The sequence below is a fragment of the Coregonus clupeaformis genome, unplaced genomic scaffold (assembly GCF_020615455.1).
Source record: "Coregonus clupeaformis isolate EN_2021a unplaced genomic scaffold, ASM2061545v1 scaf0312, whole genome shotgun sequence".
Classification (NCBI taxonomy): Eukaryota; Metazoa; Chordata; class Actinopteri; order Salmoniformes; family Salmonidae; genus Coregonus; species Coregonus clupeaformis.
In genome coordinates, this window is record NW_025533767.1 from 244,728 (window position 1) to 266,978 (window position 22,251).

The 22,251-nt window shown below is 40.9% G+C and overlaps 1 protein-coding gene across 1 annotated transcript; it reads left to right on the forward strand.

The window, feature by feature from the left end:
• Positions 1-6,655: 6,655 nt before the first annotated feature.
• On the forward strand, positions 6,656-21,595 carry LOC121560998 (CD209 antigen-like protein 2). Its single transcript, XM_045214783.1, has 7 exons — positions 6,656-6,944; positions 16,585-16,686; positions 17,064-17,173; positions 17,204-17,579; positions 17,692-17,834; positions 18,031-18,131; positions 20,844-21,595. Exons 1-7 carry the CDS (start codon positions 6,842-6,844, stop codon positions 21,001-21,003), a joined length of 1,095 nt encoding a protein of 364 aa, XP_045070718.1. The 5' UTR covers positions 6,656-6,841; the 3' UTR covers positions 21,004-21,595.
• Positions 21,596-22,251: the final 656 nt, after the last annotated feature.

Below are 22,251 nucleotides of genomic sequence, written 5' to 3' on the forward strand. Positions count from 1 at the left end.
CAAAGAGTATTTTTTTTTACATTGTTTGCAAACTGATATGTGACACGTATCAATGCCAAAATAACATACTAAACAGGTGGGGCTTTACCCAACCTGCCCTGAATGATGGGTCGCCACTGAACACAGGTAGTCTAGTCTCTAGCTAACCACCATATATCCTACTAAAATATCCACACAAGCCACTAGCCAGCCAGCCATATATCATGAGATAGAAGATTATGAATATGGTCCTGCTTTAAATGACGTGCAACTTATAAAGCCTTCATAAAGCCTTCATAAACACTACATAAATGTGTGACAAATCATCTAGAACCGTACATCCTGCTCTATAAAGGGTTCGTAAATGTGACATAACCACCAATGTCAAAAGTGACCTAACCCTAAAATATGACGCAAACCTGTGCTTTATAAAGTTTGTTATAAGCATTGTTTAATAAAGGCTTTATAAATCATATTAAATTGAGGCTTCACAAAGCATGTACATTTTATATATTGTTTTACTCTAAAACATATCTAGGATGGCCCAACTTCTTTCCCTCTTGGGTGCATAGTCAATATTGGACCTGACCTCAACTTCCCCCAAAATGCTCTGCTGCAGGATGGCACACTCTCTAAAGTGCAGTCATGCACACAAAATTCAGTTTCCTCTGTTTTGTTTTTCCAGGTTTCAGATTTCTCCAAAATTGTTTCTGATTTTCCCCCAGTTTTCACACTTATTTAATAGAAAAACAACAACATTTGATTTTCTGTGTTAACAATTATGCTTAAACAACGTCAGGGGACGACTTTTGAGTTCTGGGAAAAATCTAAGAAACTTAGATCTTTGACTGTTGTTTTCCATTAATTCAGTGCACATGCCCTGCACTGTTGTTTGGTTAGCAGTGATTCTGTAGTGCTGTAAGCGCACATGTGATGAGTTTGCAAATCAAACGCCCACTTGTGGTGCCACTGGAGAGCGAGAAAACTAGTAAGTTAACCTTAAATTAATTTGTAGTAGTTTAGTGTGAAGTTAGATTACATAGCTACCGCAATCGTTATTTCAAATAATTTTGGTGACTTCACAGCAATTGCTAGTAAGCAGACTCAGCTATATAAAAATCCCCCTAGATACAGCCACGTCTTATAGTCACATCATGAGATTTGTAATTGAAAGAGGAATATAATAATACGGATCTAATGGAGTTTCCCATCTCCCCATGTAGAGTATTTCTGGCGCAGCACAGAAATGACCTTATCCAGATGGTGTGACAAAGGCATTTCCTAACAGACCTGCTAACTTTCTTTGTTGTTACTTTGAAGGTTGGAACCAACATGCAGTACCTCCAGCAGGCAGAGAGGCAAGAACCATTCATCCGCCAGCTCAGGAACAAGCTACCCTATTCACAGCCATGTGTAATGTTCAATGTAACTGCATTGCTGGACTTTTTGAAACTTAATGTATTGATAATGTTTTATAAATGTACAAATAAAATAAAATGTATGGTTTAATCATTTCTTTAATGTTTATTTGTTTTAGCTGTGGTGCTTGCCTACGGAGCTGTGAGGGGAACGGCACCTCCGTACCTTCAGGCTCTGATCAGTCCCTACACCAAAACGAGGGCATTGCGTTCATCCACCTCTGGCCTGCTGGCTCCCCTACCTCTGCTGAAGCACAGTTCCCGCTCAGCCCAGTCAAAACTGTTCGCTGCTCTGGCACCCCAATGGTGGAACAAGCTCCCTCACGACGCCAGGACAGCAGAGTCACTCACCACCTTCCGGAGACATTTGAAACCCCACCTCTTTAAGGAACACCTGGGATAGGATAAAGTTATCCTTCTACCCCCCTCCCCCCTTACCCCAACCCACCCCCCCAAATAAATAAATAATAATAATAATAATAATTGTAAAGTGGTTATCCCACTGGCTATAAGGTGAATGCACCAATTTGTAAGTCGCTCTGGATAAGAGCGTCTGCTAAATGACGTAAATGTAATGTAAAATTTGATAATTCTTTAAGTATTAATACATTTGTGTTCACATCATTCAGCCTTTATGTATGTGTTATGAATGACAAATGGGGTCTGACTTGATAATAAGTACAGCGTCATATGATACATGGCATTTACGTATGTTATAAATGACCTAAGGGGTCTGACTTTAAATTAAGTACAGCATCATGCGATATAGAGACTTTATGGATGTGTTATGAATGACCGAAGGTGTCTCACTCCAAACTAAGTATTGGAGCGAAAACCTACAGGAGGGTAGCTCTCCAGGAACAGGCTTGGGCAACCCTGCAGTAGGGTGTGAGAGGTATTTAAATGGCTTGATGGACCTGCAAAGCTTGTGTTTGTGTGTTTGTGTTTGTGCTTGTGTTTGTGTGTGTGTGTGTGTGTGTGTGTGTGTGTGTGTGTGTGTGTGTGTGTGTGTGTGTGTGAGAACCAAACTGATTTGGAGTAGGGCTGAGCTCCTGTGTAGCTCAGTTGGTAGAGCATGGCGTTTGCAACGCCAGGGTTTTGGGTTTGATTCCCACGGGGGGCCAGTATGAAAATGTATGCATTAACTTACTGAAAGTCGCTCTGGATAAGAGCGTCTGCTAAATGACTAAAATGTAAACAAAATGTAATAGTGGTAACATTTCAGCGGGGGAGTGGATGAATGTGTCAAAGAGCTGAATGGGCCCAGCACTGCGTGGTATGGCTTGTTGTATTGTTAAAATGTGATTTTAAAATGAACACTAACTAATGAAGCCAAGTTTCATGCGTTGGTCCACCTAAACTGTCAAGCATTTGGGCGGAAGTGTCTGGGAACGAGATTAGATGTAATGTGAAAACATATCACCCTTTATAAAGCACATATTTATATCATATTTGACAGTGGGTTATGTCACATTTGACTTGGGTGATTATGTCACACAGTTATGCCACGTTTATGAACCCTTTGTAAAGCATGACATATGCTTATAGATGCTTATAACACATTTATGTAGTGCTTATGAAGGCACTATGAAGGCTTTATGAAGCCTTTATAAGCTGAACGTTTATGAAAGCAAGGTCAGGCTATATTATGAAGTTATTATGTAAGAGCGTTGAAGATTAATCACAATCAGTGAAAACAATATTGTTTTAGCTGACTAGCATATTTACTTCATCAACATTAATGATCAACTGATAGTCCATCCTCTTTTGCCAATGTCAATCATGTATTTTGGAGGCACTGTAACCAGTGGTGTAGTGATATTTGTTTAGGCAAGGGAGCACACTTTTTTTTTTTTTATGGACGTCATCATTTCTCAATCAAAGTTTGTACTGGCAGATGTCGCCTATTGAATATCATTATAGAATATGCACAAAATGCATCCTCCGATTGCAAAATCTGCCTCTATCCATATTGTCTCAAGAAAGTGTTCTGTTTTTTATACCTTCCTACACCAAGTTAGGCATACCTAATTTAAATATAGGCAAACATCAATGGCAATCTTGAATGATAATTCTTCACGTTTTACTGGTGAAATGTCCAAATGTCATGCCAATCATCTCAATCATTTTCATGGGAATAGGCATTTAGATCTTGTCAAATAGTTTTTCTGTTTATAAGACCAACACAACTGCAGAGCGAGACCAGCTACAGACCAGCTATAACAACCTGACTAAAGAGAGAGGCCAGCTCAGACCAGTTACAACACCCTGACTAAAGAGAGAAACCAGCCACAGACCAGATATAACTCCCTGACAAGGGGCGGTGTGTTCATTAGGGCGATATGGGCGACGCACTGCCAAACGGGAAAAGGAAGGGATTTTTTTTCTAATCAATTAAATCAAGGCAACAGTAGTTATCAGTGTTCTAATCTAGACGTCTGATCTGCCACTAAATGTCCAATCAGGCTAAAGTCGTGCTTCAAATGGCCCCGCACCTTTTGGGGCGATTTCAGTCAGGTTGAAAATCGCCCCAGAAGTCTCTCATAGACTCTCATGTAAAATCTTTTTTTTTCAAATATCAGAGCTTTCAATACAATCTCTATGGGTTCCGGGAGGGCTTGCACTTACGCGCTTTCGTCATACGTAACATAACCATGAACGTAACTAAGAAAAGAGCGGGTAGCAGCGTCAATCAATTCACGTACTACTGTCAAGATGGCTAGCGTTCAGTGCAACTCGATTTTCTCTTTGAAAGAAGTTCCTTTTTGTCGGCGAACAAATCAAGATAAATTGGCAACGAAACAATTAGGACCTCCCAGACCAAATTTAATAATTCAACAGGTTTCTACTAAAGGGGGAAAGTCCTACACCCGAGGATTTTCCAAAAATTGGTACGAACGAAAAACCTGGCTTGCAGGCTGCGATGTAGCTAATGAAGTCTTCTGCTACCCCTGCTTACTCTTTCACCCTGAAGGCGGCACGGCAGACAGCACCGCTTGGACAGCGACTGGTGTAACGGACATGCACCATCTTTCAGAAAAGATTAAGAAACATGAGCTGTCAAAGACCCACATGGATAGCTGTTTGAGATTGTCTGCTTTGGGGAGAGTGAACATTGCCACTCAACTGGATGAGGGATACAGGCTAGCTGTCCGCCGCCACAACGATGAGGTTAGCAAGAACCGCCTCATCCTCAGCCGGCAAATCCAGTGTGTGAAGTTTTGCGGAGTGTTTGAGTTAGCTTTGCGAGGCAAAGATGAAACTGAGGGCTCCACCAACCCTGGTATTTTTCTTGGACTTGTCAACTTTGTGGCACAATTAGATGAGGTGTTTTATGGAAATGCATATTGTTTATGCAGTGTTGAGGAATGTGAAAGAACACCCTTGATTATTTTTACTGTGATAACTTATTTTGCTTTTGTAAGCCAACACTTTTGAGATCAGTCAATAAATGCTTCTGGTATTGACTTATATGATGCCCCTGTCTTCATGTTGTTGCTGGACATATCTTTTTTAAAATGTGTGTAGGTCACCTAAATCATCAGAAAAATTGCACCCCCCTGAGAATTTTTTCAGGAGCCGCCACTGACCCTGACTAAAAAGAGAGACCAGATACAGACCAGATATAACACCCTGACTGAAGAGAGAGACCAGCTACAGAATGAGAGAGATGATCTCAAGAGAAAGTTCTCTAATCTGAGTGAGTTCACCTAATAAATTATGAACATCACATGCCTAATATGCAGTCAACTTGTGTTTGTATTCTTCAATAATAGGTGCAGTGTAATAATTCATGTTTTTGTCTTGTAGAACAAACCTGTCCTAAAGGCTGGCAGAAGTTTGAATCCAGTTGGTACTTCCTGTCTACTGAGACTAAAACCTGCAGGGAGAGCAGACAGGACTGTCTGGAGAGAGGAGCAGACCTGGTCATCGTAAACAGTGATAAGGAACAGGTGAGAGAGAGAGAGAGAGAGAGGTGGAGACTGTATTAATAACGTTGTTTTCTGTCACAACAACAGACATTTATCAATGGGCTTAAAACAGTCAGTCCTGTCTGGATTGGTCTGACTGTTACTGAGGGGACCTGGAAATGGGTGGACGGCACCACACTGACCACCACAAGGTAATATACTACTGCTTTAATAACACTGACCACAGTGTAAGGAGTAGGACTGATTCTCTGCGTTGTTCATACTCTAGGTTCTGAGAGAGTGGCCAGTCTAACTCTGTTGTTTCTACTGCAGGTATTGGAGGAGTGGAGAGTCTAATGGTGGTGGAGTGGAGAACTGTGTGGTGGTACATTTTGTGAGTTTATCAGGCGATAGATATTGGTGGGACAATGGGAGATCATCAGGATATTCGTGGGTCTATGGGTGTTCCACTCCACAGTACTGGATCTGTGAAAAATACTCTTTGTAGTACTGCTGTTTAAGGAACTTTGAAGACTGATGATATATTTTGGTAGAATGGCACTCTGAACTAGACGTAGGAGAGAAAGGCTCACACACACACACGGAAGAATGCACTCACACATGCACGCACACATATCAAATTAGGTATATATCACTCAATAGCTGTTGTCAATGTTAACAGTTCATTATGTAACATTGCATGTAGGCTCTACACAAATCTCTCTCTACCTCTCTCTCTCCCTCTACCTCTTTTAATTAGCAACATGTCATGTGATTTGCCATGTGGGCTTCTGATAAGTTTATTCATTATTTTTCTAGAGTTTTTTCATGATCAGTTATCATAAATCACTTTTATAATAAGAAGAACAAAAGCACAGATTAAAATATAAAGGAACAATGTCCTCTGAGGTCTACCAGCTTCCTGATTGAATGTGATTGGATCTTCAAAAAAGTGTGACCTGCAGTTGGACACAAGCAGAGGGCAGAACAGAACTTAGAGGACACACACTGTTCACAGGCAGACCCGCACGCACCCACCAACGCACGCACGTCTGTGAAGTTCCCCTTTAAAACCTCTGACAAAGATGCAGACAGATTTCTTACACACACTTCTGAATATTTCCTGACACTGACGTCACACACAGACAGCACAGATAGAAAAGAAGCCCCCTATTTGGCCATCGATGGCCAGTCACGGAGTGCAAGACATAACGTGACTTCCTTATGAACAATGCCACAGACAGGCCTTGCGAAATATTACATCCTGCTTGAAAGTGATTGGATGCTTAAAACATTCTATCAGCTGCAGTGCACCACAGACAGACATCAGAGAGGAACCAACAGAGACGCATATCAGAGCAGCTACTCAACTACTGGTCATTGAAGTTAGAAATATTCAGTAGATATTACCATTACGAGTCAATTAGAAAGGTAATCATAAGTAAGTTAACACTATAAGAGGTCAGACAGACTGAATTAGTTGATTAATTGATTGATTGGGGTAGTCATTGATATTAGGTACAGTTAGTTAAGATGGCCAGCTACATCAACAAACAGGTGATTGAATTAAACAAAGTTACTGAAGAAAACCGGAACAGAGCAACAAGGAACGTGAAGACTGAGACCCATCTCTCAGGTACAAAGAATGATCTCTATCTTTCTCTCTCTCACACGCGGATGCAGGCAGTTATGAACGCACTAACGGAACACACGCACGCACACACACACACACACACACACACACACTCACTAACACCACGTAATAGAAAAAACACATTTTTCTTCTGTGTGGTTCCGTTGGTACAGAGCGTGTGGTTCAAAACCAGCTGGGGTCATGTACACTAAAATGTATCAATTCAATGTATTTTTTTACTTCACTTATCGAAACTATTTTGAACTATTTAAAGACGATCAATTGAAAATAACCTTTTTAAACAACAATACAGGGGACACACCGCCACTGTTTTTGGTAAACAGCTGAGGGACGGTGTCACGATCGAGGTAAGGAGTAGACCAAGGCGCAGCGTGATGAACAAACATACTTTAATTAGTTAAAGTTTAAACATGAATACAAAACAAGAAACGACTCGTGACGTCCACGGTATCAATGACCGAACATGGAACAAAAACCCACAAACACAAAGGGAAAACAGACAGTTTAAATATGGCTCCCAATCAGAGACAACCAGCCAACAGCTGACACTTGTTGCCTCTGATTGGGAGTCACTCAGGCAAACATAGAATTAAACACAACAGAATTACCAACATAGAAATACACATATAGAATGAACACACCCTGGCTCAACATAATGAGTCCCAGAGCCAGGGAGTGACAGACGGGACTAGAAAAATGTAACCACTCTAAAATTCATAGAGAGAGATATGTATGCAAGGACTGACCATCCCACGAGATCAAAATTATAGTTTTAACCATCTGAGGCTATATGGTGTTTGTTTACAATTTCATTGTGAAACAAGCTTATATTTTGGTTCGTGGTGGGGTTAGACGGTTAAACTAAGCTTATGAGGCATTTACAGTATAAGTTACATTTTCAAGTATCAATGGGGAAATATCATTAATTTAGAAATCACAGATTGCACATTTTAAGTCATGCTGCAGCTATATTGTGTAATTTTGGCAATTTAATCATACAGTAGCTTCCTGTTTATCATATTTGAGATGACTGCAAGATTGAGCAAACATTTGCTGCCAACCCTCAATCTCAATATAGTCCCAAATGCTTCCCTATTAGCACAGTTGCTTTGACCAGGGCCCATAGGGCTCTGTTCAAACGTAGTGCACCATATATGGAATAGGGTGCCATTTGGGACTTCCCCTTTTCTAATGCACTATTTTTGACCAGGGCCCATGGAGCAGATATACAGTATATATTGTATTATCACAATGTAGTTAAGTAATGACAAAGCAAGTATCACAATTCCAGAAATGTTTCAATATTTTTGGCACACAAAAACACACCCGTTGTAATTATGTAGTACAAAGAAATGTGCACCCTGTTCACAACGGTCTATTCTTTTGTGGCGCGTGAGTTTCAAGTTTGAGGAAGTTTACCCTAGCATTTCTACTGATCTGCGTGCCAGTTATGATTTTCATGTGTATTTTCGTGGAACAGTTTAATTTCAATAACGTTTTTGTTTCTCAAAATCAACCAGCCTCTGCCATATGGACACATTGATACACCTTGATTGGCTTAATAAATTAGCTAATGGAACTAAGCAATATAGCCTATAGGCCAATGTAGCAGTAGTATAACTTCCATTGTCAACTAAGTAAAAATGCATAAACCCCACAAAGAATCACAGAAAATATCCTGATGAAAATGCAGGTTCTTTCAATCTCATTAATCTCTTTACTCTGCCTGTCTGCCTCCATTTCGGTCTTGACTTGCGATATCACTAGTGAAGTGCAAAGTTGTATCAAATCAATCAGTTATTGAATGGCAACATTGTATCAAATCAATCAACTGGGTCCGGCCCAATGACTGTTTATATGGAGGTCCGGCCGGAAGCTGACGCTAGCGAACTTGCAACATTTAATCAACTAGCCTATTCCGGGCCCTCAGAGTTTCTTGTGCCAGTGAGATCGGGAGAGACGCAGCTGTTTTCACTCAAAGGGAGATGTGTTCAGGTATTTTTTGACATTTTCACTGGATATATGCTATCTTCAGAACATGACATTTTGCTGTTTCACACCGTGGACTGGTGTTTATCGAAAGGGAGAGTGTTGGAAAGATTGTTTAAATACTTTGAGGAACTAACATTCACAACTGAAATTCAATAATACTGACTTCTTTGACTTACTGTGTGCGGTGAGAAACAAAAATACTGAGAAGCTCAGCTTATTAGTGATGGTGAGTTAAAGCAATCAGAAATCAGACATCCCCAAATGGCACTTACCTACACTTGCATGCAGCAGGCCAGTTAGCCTACATCTATGCATGCTCTGGCACAAACTCTCCGTCAATGTTAAGAGGACAGAGAAACCAGAAACATGCTCATTGCTGACATGGAGCACTCTAAACAAAACACAATGAAAACATTTACAAAACTCGTAACTGATCGTATGAAATAAAACAAAACTAATCTTGGCACCACACAGCCAGGTCTCTGACCTCGCTGTAGGCCGTTTCATCGTCGTAGGTGATCAGGCCTACCACTGTTGTGTCGTCAGCAAACTTAATGATGGTGTTGGAGTTGGTCGCGGCCACCCAGTCATGGGTGAACAAAGAGTACAGAAAGGGACTGAGCATGCACCCCTGAGGGACCCCATGTTGAGGGTCAGTGTGGCGGATATGTTGTTGCCTACCCTCACCACCTGGGGGCGGCCCGTCAGGAAGTCTAGGATCCAGTTGCAGAGGGAGTTGTTTAATCCCAGGGTCCTTAGTTTAGTGTTGAGCTTGGAGGCCACTATGGTGTTGAACGCTGAGCTGAAGTCAATGACGAGCATAGAGATTGTATCATCTGTGGATCTGTGGGGAGGTATGCGAATTGGAGTGGGTCCAAGGTGTTTGGGATGATGGTGTTGAACTGAGCCATGACCAGCCTTTCAAAGCATTTCATGGCTACAGGTGTGAGTGCTACAGGGCGATAGTCATTTAGACAGTTTAATTAGGCATTCTTGGGCGCAGGGACTATGGTGGTCTGCTTGAAACATGTAGGTATTACAGACTGGGTCAGGGAGAGGTTGAAAATGTTGTAGAAACACTTTCCAGTTGCTCAGCGCATGCTCTAAGTATGTGTCCTGGTAATTTGTCTGTGAATGCTAACCTGTTTAAAGGTCTTAGTCATGGAGAGCGTGATCACACAGTAGTCTGGAACAGCTGGTGCTCTCCTGCATGGTTTAGTGTTGCTAGCCTCAAAGCAAGCATAGAAGGTATACTACATTACCAAAAGTATGTGGACACCTGCTTGTCGAACATCTCATTCTAAATTCATGGGCATTAATATGGAGTTTGTCCCACCTTTGTTGGAACATTGCTGCGGGGACTTGCTTCCATTCAGCCACAAGAGCATTAGTGAGATCAGGCACGGATGTTAGGCGATTAGGCCTGGCTTGCAGTCAGCATTCCAATTCATCCCAAAGGTGTTCATTTGGGTTGAGTTCAGGACTCTGTGCAGGTCAGTCAAGCTCTTCCTGCTATTGTACTGATGTTGCTTCCAGAGGCAGTTTGGAACTCGGCAGTGAGTGTTACAACCGAGGATAGACGATTTTTACGCGCTTCAGTACTCGGCGGTCCCGTTCTGTGAGCTTGTGTGGCCTACCACTTCACAGCTGAGACGTTGTTGCTCCTATACATTTCCACTTTACAATAATAGCACTTACAGTTGACCGGGGCAGCTCTAGCAGGGCAGAAATTTGACTGACTTGTTGGAAAGGTGGCATCCTATGATGGTGCCACATTGAAAGTCACTGAGCTCTTCAGTAAGGCCTTTCTACTGCCAGTGTTTTTCTATGGAGATTGCATGGCTGTGTGCTCAATTTTATACAGCAACGGGTGTGGCTGAAATAGCCAAATCCACTCATTTGATGGGGTGTCCACATACTTTTGTATATATAGTGTAACTAGCTTGTCTGGTAGGCTCGCGTCACTGGACAAATCACTGCTGGGTTTCCCTTTGTAATAGTTTGCAAGTCCTGCCACATCCAACGAGCGTCAGAACCTGTGTAGTAGGATTCGATTTTGGTCCTGTATTGAAGCTTTGCCTGTTTGATGGTTCATCGTAGGAGGTAGCGGGATTTCTTATAAGGGTCTGGATTAGTGTCCCGCTCCTTGAAAGTGGCAGCTCTAGCCTTTAGCTCAATGCCGATATTGCCTGTAATCCATAGCTTCTGGTTGGGATATGTACGTCTGGTCACTGTGGGGAAGATGTCGTCGATGCACTTATTAATGATGCCGGTTACGGATGTGGTAAATTCTTCAATGCCATAGGATGAATCCCAGAACATATTCCAGTCTGTCATAGAGAAACAGTCCTGTAGCTTAACATTCGCTTCATTGCACCACTTCTGTATTGAGCACGTGATTGGTACTTCCTGTTTTAGTTATTGCTTGTAGTCAACAATCAGGAGGATAGAGTTATGGTCAGATTTGCCAAATGGAGGACAAGGGAGAGCTTTGTGTGTGTCTCTGTGTGTGGAGTAAAGGTAATTTAGAGTTTTTTCAGTTCCAGTTGCACAGGTCACGTGCTGGTAGAAATTAGGTAAAACAGACTAAAGTTTTCCTGCATTAAAGTCAACGGCCACTAGGAGTGCCACCTCTGGGTGAGCTTTTTCTTGTTTGCTAATGGCCATATACAGCTCCTTGAGTGAGGTCTTAGTGCCAGCATCGGTTTGTGGTGGTAAATACACAGCTACAAAAAATATAGATGAAAACTCTCTTGGTAAATATTATGGTCTACAGCTTATCATGAGGTATTCTAACTCAGGCGAGCAGAATCTTGAGACTTCCTTGATAACACCAGATGTTGTTAACAAAGAGACACACACCCCCTCCGCTGAACTTCCCTGCCACCACCGTTCTGTCCTGCCGGTGTACAGAAAAAACAGCTAGATTCATATTTACCATGTCCTTGTTCAGCCACGACTCGGGGCATACTTGAAATTTCACTGTACAGCCTTACCTATGGATTGTGGATCAATGAAAGGGGGTGTCAGTCTACTCAGTTACACACACGGAACACAACTGTGAAGAGTTTACACAAATATTAGGATTGTGGGTTAGTTAGATCACAAACATGTCTAAACTACAGTTGTTGAGTAAAAACAGAAAGAAGACAAAGAGATCTGTCAGAAGATGGGAACAACAAGCAGGATCATGTGGAAATCACTGTTACGAAATCAAAGCATCTCTGAATCATCCATGCTGTGGGTTTCAGATAAATAGAAGCATGATTTACTTTTTTTATATGTTCAGTGTAGGAGGAAATGGAATTGTGGAAGAGCCACAACTAATGTTTCCTCATAGTGACGCAAGAAAACATACCGATTTCCTCTCCTCACCAAGTTAAAGTGTGCAGAGGGGGTCTTCATAAGGTGATGCTGTAAAGGTTGTGATGTTGCAGTTTCTGTGTATGTATGTGTAACTTTATTTCCACTTGAGAGCAAGATACCCCTTGACACTGATCCTAGCTTGAAAATTACAAAGGTTAAGACAACAGCGTCACAATAATGCAGGGTTGCTAAACCCAGAAGCACAACATCGCAAGACTTCCTGGAACACTTGCAAAACAGACCAAACAGACCAGGCCGGCGTTTGGGGAAGTCAATGAGAGATGTGAAAAATTCTTCCTTAGTTGTTAATTTTCTCAAAATCTAAAGGCACAACCTAGATTCAAGCCAATGTCTTAATTAGTTCTACATGTTATTACTCCAACCTCATGAATGTGACAAAAGCAACTTTATATGTCCTGTACATGGGCAAGTCGGCGCAAGATGACCGTTAGACCCAATGACGTGTTTCTGCGCATGAGCTTCTCTAGCCAACGTCGCCATGACATCGCCTACAAATGTGATCACGGATTTCTATTGGAGTCGCAGTTTTAGCATATCTTCATACTGCACTGTCTTAGCTACCGCTCTGAATCAACCATGGGACCAGCTCAAGCATTGTAGCAATGCTGCCTAGGCAGAAGGCAAGCACTCCGAGCAATTTTGACAAAAACAATGGATATATATTTTTGTTGTGCAAAATTGGTAGAATCTTAATTCAAATGATTCACAGCTGTAATTGCAGCAAAAGCTGCTTCCACCAAGTATTAAATCAGGGGGGTGGAGACTTATCCAATTATGATATTTCAGTGTTCTTTGTTCTATAACTTTCTTTCACTTTGAAAATGTGGAGTAGGTTGTGTAGATCTGTAGAAAATAATTTGAATTAAACCCTTTTAAGATGTCATTTTAAGGCAGCAAAATGTGATAAAAGATCAAGGGGGTATAGACTTTCTATAAGCACTGTCCTGTAGCATAGTAGGTCTATAATATGTTACACCAGAAACACCTCCTCAGTCATTTCTTATCTGAAGAACTCAACAGCACTGTAGGCAGGATATATGCTTTGATTGAAATAAAATAGGCCTACAAGAAAGGCTAATAGTTATGTTAACACCTTCTGGGTTGATTACCTCACAAAACAGTAATTCAAGAAGATCTAAATGCATATTCCCATGAAAATGATTGTGAAGATTGGAATGCAGTTTGGACATTTCACCAGTAAAATGTGAATAATTATCATTCCAGATTGACAGTGATGTTTGCCTGTTTTGAAATTAGGTATGCCTAACTTGGTGTTTTGAGGTTATTAAAACATTATATCTTTTTATTGAGACAGTATGTGTGTGTGTAGGTAGACGTTTCAATTGGAGGATGCATTTTATGTATATTCTATAAAGATATTCCAAGACGACATCAGTTGTTACAAATTATGAGAAATTATGACATCATTATTTTTTTCAATGCTCTTAAATGATAACTTCATAATATAGCCTAATGTCAACAAACTTCTATCTCATGAGATATGGCTGGCTTGTGGCTTGTGTGGATATTTTAGTGGGCTGTATGGTGGTTAGCTAGTCTAGACTACCTGTGTTCTTTGTTTGTAAAATCAGGATGTGCCGCAACAAAAAGTGAGCATGAGAGGGGGTGACCTGGGAGAGAGGGGAGCTCCCCCTCCTGGTCAATACCTTTTAGTTTTAAAGTTAATTTCCTGAAATTGTACACATTTTGCCATAAGGAGTAGAGAAAATGTTGCCGTTTTAAAGCAAGCTTTCTGCTATTCTAATCATTTTGCCATGGACTGGAGAGACATTTTTGCATTTTTAAAGCACATTTCCTGCAATTCTACACATTTTGTCAAGACTTATGACATGTTAATGATACATGAGTGAGAGTGACAAAATAAGTAAATGGGGACCCTCTGGAGGCCAGGGCCCCTGGGAACATATCCTATGTGCCCGGTCGGTATTCGGCCATGATTGCAAAGAGTTTAGATAGCTGGCTAGACTAACTGACAATCTAAAAATTGTTAGCTGACAAGGCTAGTAGAGTGACTGACGTAACAAGAGAAAAACTGCTGATGCACATCCTAATATCCAAATTGCACATTGTGTATTCACATTGTGTATTCTACTAAGTTGAAAGCCCGACTGAGTGGATGCTTTCTCAGATCTGTATTCAAACAGTTTTAAAGAGTTGTCATTTTTTGGGATCTGTATTCAAAAAGTTGTAGTGACCTCTAAATAAACGATTTCTTCCCCCGGAAAAATTGTTCCTTCCACAAAGTATAATTACAACTATATATACAGTGGGGAGAACAAGTATTTGATACACTGCCGATTTTGCAGGTTTTCCTACTTACAAAACATGTAGAGGTCTGTAATTTTTATCATAGGTACACTTCAACTGTTAGAGACGGAATCTAAAACAAAAATCCAGAAAATCACATTGTATGATTTTTAAGTAATTCATTTGCATTTTATTGCATGACATAAGTATTTGATCACCTACCAACCAGTAAGAATTCCGGCTCTCACAGACCTGTTAGTTTTTCTTTAAGAAGCCCTCCTGTTCTCCACTCATTACCTGTATTAACTGCACCTGTTTGAACTCGTTACCTGTATAAAAGACACCTGTCCACACACTCAATCAAACAGACTCCAACCTCTCCACAATGGCCAAGACCAGAGAGCTGTGTAAGGACATCAGGGATAAAATTGTAGACTTGCACAAGGCTGAGATGGGCTACAGGACAATAGGCAAGCAGCTTGGTGAGAAGGCAACAATTGTTGGTGCAATTATTAGAAAATGGAAGAAGTTCAAGATGACGGTCAATCACCCTTGGTCTGGGGCTCCATGCAAGATCTCACCTCGTGGGGCATCAATGATCATGAGGAAGGTGAGGGATCAGCCCAGAACTACACGGCAGGAGCTGGTCAATGACCTGAAGAGAGCTGGGACCACAGTCTCAAAGAAAACCATTAGTAACACACTACGCCGTCATGGATTAAAATCCTGCAGCGCACGCAAGTTCCCCCTGCTCAAGCCAGCGCATGTCCAGGCCCGTCTGAAGTTTGCCAATGACCATCTGGATGATCCAGAGGAGGAATGGGAGAAGGTAATGTGGTCCGATGAGACAAAAAAATAGCTTTTTGGTCTAAACTCCACTCGCCGTGTTTGGAGGAAGAAGAAGGATGAGTACAACCCCAAGAACACCATCCCAACCGTGAAGCATGGAGGTGGAAACATCATTCTTTGGGGATGCTTTTCTGCAAAGGAGACAGGACGACTGCACCATATTGAGGGGAGGATGGATGGGGCCATGTATCGCGAGATCTTGGCCAACAACCTCCTTCCCTCAGTAAGAGCATTGAAGATGGGTCGTGGCTGAGTCTTCCAGCATGACAACGACCCGAAACACACAGCCAGGGCAACTAAGGAGTGGCTCCGTAAGAAACATCTCAAGGTCCTGGAGTGGCCTAGCCAGTCTCCAGACCTGAACCCAATAGAAAATCTTTGGAGGGAGCTGAAAGTCCGTATTGCCCAGCGACAGCCCAAAAACCTGAAGGATCTGGAGAAGGTCTGTATGGAGGAGTGGGCCAAAATCCCTGCTGCAGTGTGCGCAAACCTGGTCAAGACCTACAGGAAATGTATGATCTCTGTAATTGCAAACAAAGGTTTCTGTACCAAATATTAAGTTCTGCTTTTCTGATGTATCAAATACTTGTGTCATGCAATAAAATGCAAATTAATTACTTAAAAATCATACAATGTGATTTTCTGGATTTTTGTTTTAGATTCCGTATCGCACAGTTGAAGTGTACCTATGATAAAAATTACAGACCTCTACATGCTTTGTAAGTAGGAAAACCCGCAAAATCGGCAGTGTATCAAATACTTGTTCTCCCCACTGTATCTCAGGTCTGACCCATACACACACACACACACACACACAAAGACATGACACAAAAACACTGAAAAATGCTAATTGGTAGCAAGTCCCAGTGGAAGTCTTTTATAATGATTTTACCTTGAATGTAAATATGCAAATAGCTGTATGTTTTCAGTGTCTTTTAATGTAATTATGTGCTTCTAACATGTCATACTGATATGGTAACCTCCTCTAAAACAACATTGAGATACAGTCCTCTTGTAGCTGGTCATGTACAAACCCCACCCTCTTCAACATGTGTTTGTGTGTGTGGGTATGTGTGAATGGGTACGTTGTGTATGTGTGTTCTCACATCAGTGTGTATCTCCTCAGGACCTGAGGATTCAGGGAGAAGACTCTACAGGATGGTTGCTGTGAGTTTTGGGATGCTGTGTGTTCTACAAGTCACGCTCAACATCTCTCTGAGACTAGTCTGTGAGTGAATTGTTATCTAATCATTACACTATATCAGTTTTTCACAAGGTCCCAAATTCAGATGAATGTTGTTATCTGCATGGCGCTTGCAACGCCAGGGTTATGGGTTCGATTCCCACGGAGGGCCAGAGGGGCCAGTATGAAAATGTATACACTCACTAACTGTAAGTTGCTCTGGATAAGAGGGTCTGCTAAATGACTAAAATGTCAATGTAAATCTGTGTAAGAGCATTTTTAAGGAACTAGCAAACCTAATCCAAGATATTCTGTCCACTTCTAAAAAACTGTGTAGACCGTCAGTTTTTAATGCCTGTCACGTACAGTAGCAATATGAAATTGCGTTTTCCCCAGTAGCTATATGTTTCAATCCTTTCCAGATAACAGAGGCATGGGAGATAAAACCAATGTGACTGCAGAGAAAGACCAGCTACAGACCAGTTACAACACCCTGACTAAAGAGAAAGACCAGCTACAGACCAGTTACAACACCCTGACTAAAGAGAAAGGCCAGCTACAGACCAGTTACAACACCCTGGCTAAAGAGAAAGGCCAGCTACAGACCAGTTACAACACCCTGGCTAAAGAGAAAGGCCAGCTACAGACCAGTTACAACACTCTGGTTGAAGAGAAAATCCAGCTACAGACCAGTTACAACACCCTGGCTAAAGAGAAAGGCCAGCTACAGACCAGTTACAACACCCTGGCTAAAGAGAAAGGCCAGCTACAGACCAGTTACAACACCCTGGTTGAAGAGAAAATCCAGCTACAGACCAGTTACAACACCCTGGTTAAAGAGAAAGACCAGCTACAGACCAGTTACAACACCCTGACTGAAGAGAGAGACCAACAAAAGAGGGAGAACAATGATCTCATGGCAAAGTTCTCTAATCTGAGTGAGATTACCTAATCAATTATCATAACATCACATTCCTAAAATGCAGTCAACTTGTATTTGTATTGTTCAATAACAGGTGCAGAATAATAATTCATGTTTTTGTGTTGTAGAACAAACCTGTCCTAAAGGCTGGCAGAAGTTTGAATCCAGTTGGTACTTCATCTCTACTGAGACTAAAACCTGGAGGGAGAGTAGCCAGGACTGTCAGGAGAGAGGAGCAGACCTGGTCATCATAAACAGTGATAAGGAACAGGTGTGAGAGAGAGAGAGAGAGAGAGAGAGAGAGAGAGAGAGAGAGAGAGAGAGAGAGAGAGAGAGAAAGAGAGAGAGAGAGAGAGAGAGAGAGAGAGAGAGAGAGATCAAACATCCTTGGTCAGTAATGTATCTTCCAGTATTTAACGCATTTAGCCTATTGCAGTTGACAATATCAGTATCTTTATCAACAACAGGAGTTTCTCTTTGGCCTCAATAAGAGAGCCTGGATTGGTCTGACTGACTCTGTTAATGAGGGGATCTGGAAATGGGTGGACGGCACACCACTGACCATAAGGTGAGATTTGTCCATCCAGGTGTGATAGAGACTTTTTAGCAAATTACATATTGCTTCAAATCATGTTCATAAAAAATATTGCTTCCAGTCATAGATGTCATTCCATGAGCACTAACAATATATCATAGTAACCAAGTAATATTTGCATGTGAAAATATCATTTTAAAAAATACAAATAAAGGTTTGGTTGTTGGTCCACGCTTGATAAGGCTATGCTCATTTTAAAGCTGAAAAAACATGTTTATAATTTAGAATTATGTTTTCGACCACAGTGTCTGACTATTTACTTTGACCCTTTTTTAAATTCAAATGTATTATTTGAACTGCCTCTCTTGCACTGCCTCTCTTGCACTGGCTATCTGCACCCTCACTAGTCTCTACCCACATACTAACCATACTACACATACACACACACACAATGCACATGCATATTGACGCCACACACACACACACACACACACACACACACACACACACACACACACACACACAAACACGCACTGCTGCTACTCTGTTTATTTTCTATCCTGATTGCCTAGTCACTTTTACCCATACCTATATGTACAAACAGTGCTTTCAGAAAGTATTCACACCCCTTGACTTTTTCCACATTTTGTTGTGTTACAGCCTGAATTTAAAATTAATTAAATGTAGATGTTTTTTCTCACTGGCCTACACACAATACCCCATAATGTCAAAGTGGAATTATGTGTTTCAAAATTTGCAGGGATACATTTATAATGAAAAGCTGAAATGTCTTGAGTCAATAAGTTTCAACCCCTTTGTTATGGCAAGCCTAAATAAGTTCAGGAGTAAAAATGTGCTTTAAAAGTGACATAATAAGTGCAATAATGGTTATAACATGATTTTGAATGACTACATCATCTCAGTACCCAACACATACAATTATCTGTAAGGTCCCTCATTCGAGCAGTGAATTTCCAACACAGATTCAACCACAAATACCAGGGAAGTTTTCCAATGCCTCGCAAAGGACTCCTATTGGTAGATGGGTAAAAACAGACATTGAATATCCCTTTGAGCATGGTGAAGTTATTAATTACACTTTGGATGGAGTACCAATTCACCCAGTCACTACAAAGATACAGGCATCCTTCCTAACTCAGTTGCCGGAGAGGAAGAAAACCATGAGGCCAATGGTGACATTTAATACAGTTACAGAGTTGAATGGCTGTGATAGGAGAAAACGGAGGAATCCTGTTTGCAATAAGGCACTAAAGTAATACTGCAAAAAATGCTAAAACGGTTCGGACGCTACAGACAGAAGTTGGCACATCAGTGTTACCGACTTCAGACGAGTCCCGTGACACTTGTGAGGGTTGTAGAGCAAAACGGATGAACACCATCATGTTCGTGAGAGTCTCCCCTTTCTATAGAGGGGTTTGCACAGACATTCTCATGGTCTGATAAACACCGCTGTAGCTTGGCCACCTTCCCATGCAAAAAAAACAGATATCTTTAGCTTAAATTGACGGATTGTGATGGAGATTTTGTACCCCAGTATCTCTATTTGCACATAATCTCTTGCACATCTATCATTCCAGTGTTAATACTAATTGTAATTATTTTGCACTATAGCCTATTTATTGCCTTACCTCCATAACTTGCTACATTTGCACACACTGTATATATATATATGTATTTCTGTTGTATTTTTGACTTTGTTTTGTTTTACCCCATATGTAACTCTGTGTTGTTGTTTTTATCGCACTGCTTTGCTTTATCTTGGCCAGGTCGCAGTTGTAAATGAGAACTTGTTCTCAACTGGTTTACCTGGTTAAATAAAGGTTAAATAAATAAATAAATAAAATATTGTTTTATTGCGTTACTTAGATTGACGCACAGGTAAAATCTCGTAAAGATTTAAAGGACAGAATGGAGCTGAGCACAGGCAAAATCCTAGAGGAAAATCTGCTTTCCACCAGACATTGGGAGATGAATTCACCTTTCAGCAAGACAATAACCTAAAACACAAGGCCAAATCTACACTGGAGTTGCTTACAAAGAAGACAGTGAATGTTCCTGAGCGGCCGAGTTATAGTTTTGACTTAAATCTGCTTGAAAATGTATGGCAAGACCTGAAAATGGTTGTCTAGCAATGATCAACAATGAATTTGACAGAGCTTGAAGAATTTTTCAAAGAATAATAGGCAAATATTCCACAATCCAGGTGTGGAAAGCTCTTAATAAATGTACCCCAAAAGACCAAAGGTGATTCTAACATTTATTGACTCAGGGGGTTGAATAATTATCTAATCAAGATATATTAGTGTTTTTTTTTTATGTTAGAATACATTTTAGTATTTTGTGTAGATTGTTGTCAAAAAATTACAATTAAATCAATCTTAATCCCACTTTGTAAAACAACAACATTTTTAAAAAGTCAAGCGGTGTGAATATTTTCTGAAGGCACTGTATTACCTCAATTACCTCAACTACATACCTCGTACCCCTGCACATTGACTCGGCACTGGTAGTCCTACATAGACTATTTTTATTTTGTTGTGTTACTATTTTCCTTTTTTTATTTAGCACATTTTTTATTAATTTTTTATTACTTTTTAACTCTGCATTGTTGGAAAAGCACTAGTAAGTAAGCATTTCATGGTAAGGTCTACACCTGTTTTATTTGGCACATGTGACAAATACAATGTTTATTATTTAATTTTCTCTGTCTTGTTTACCCTGTAGTCACTGGTACCCACAGCAGCCTGATAATGGTGGTGACAACCCAGCAAATGGGGAGGAGGACTGTGTTGAGCTGAACACAGAAACATGGCTTCCTGTAAAGGCATGGAATGACCAATCATGTTTAGACAATCGTCACTGGATTTGTGAGAAAGTGGTTTAACAACACCATGACAACAGAGGAGGCTGGTGGTGGGAGGACAGCCACACATAAAGCACCCTACAGTGCATCTATCTCTCTCTCTATCTCTCTCTCTCTCCCACTCTCTCTCATAGCATTGCTAATGCATGTAGGCTGAACATCTCTCTGTAATCTGTAAAATAATTGTTTTAAGTAGAAACATGTTATGTGATTTGCCAAAGCTTGTGCTTTTTTCATGATCAATTATTAGCATAAATCTCTCTAATAAGAAGATTATCTAAGGCTCAGATTAAGTAAGAAAGGAACAATGTCCTAGCAGGGTTACCAGCTTCCTGATTTAATGTGATTGGATCGTTAAAACAATGTGACTTGCAGTTGGACACAGACGGACGGCAAAACAGTACTGAGAGGATACACGCAGGACGCAGGCAGACACACACACAGGCAGAGGTGGGAAGTCCCCCTTTTCTGATTAAGATGCAGACGTAGATTTCCCACACACACCTCTGAATAACTCTTCACACTGATGTCACACACATACAGCATATATTAAAGAAAAGGCCCATATATAATAATATGCCATTTAGCAGACGCTTTTATCCAAAGCGACTTACAGTCATGCGTGCATACATTTTTGTGTACGGGTGGTCCCAGGGATCGAACCCACTACCCTGGCGTTACAAGCGCCGTGCTCTACCAGCTGAGCTACAGAGGACCACATATATGGCCCTACATCGGTGGCTGGCATAGAGAGATTAAGAGCCATAATGTGAACTCCATTTGAAGGCTGGGGATGCCACAAACAGGCCTGGCAAAGTGATAGGATGAAAGGCTGCACTCATCACTACTTGTTGTCATGCAGCTATCATGTTATATCACTGTGTTTAGAATATCCTGTCATGTTTAACTTCCTGATTGAAGGTGATTGGATACTTACAACATTATATCAACTGTAGTGGACCACAAACAGAGATCAGAGGTACCAGGTAGAGACCAACTACATCAGATCTACTACTTGTCAGTGAAGTTACAATCATACAGTAGATATTACAATTAGGAGTTAGATAGAAAGGTAATCATACAGTAGATATTACCATTTTGAGTCAGTTAGAAAGGTAATCATAAAGTTAGTTAAGATGGATGACTGAGTCAACAAGCAGGTTATTGCATTAAACGAGATTGTGGAAGAAAACAAGGTTTTTGAAAAAAATCAGAACACAGCAATGAGTAGAGTGAAGACTGAGACCCATCGCTCACGTAAGAACTAAG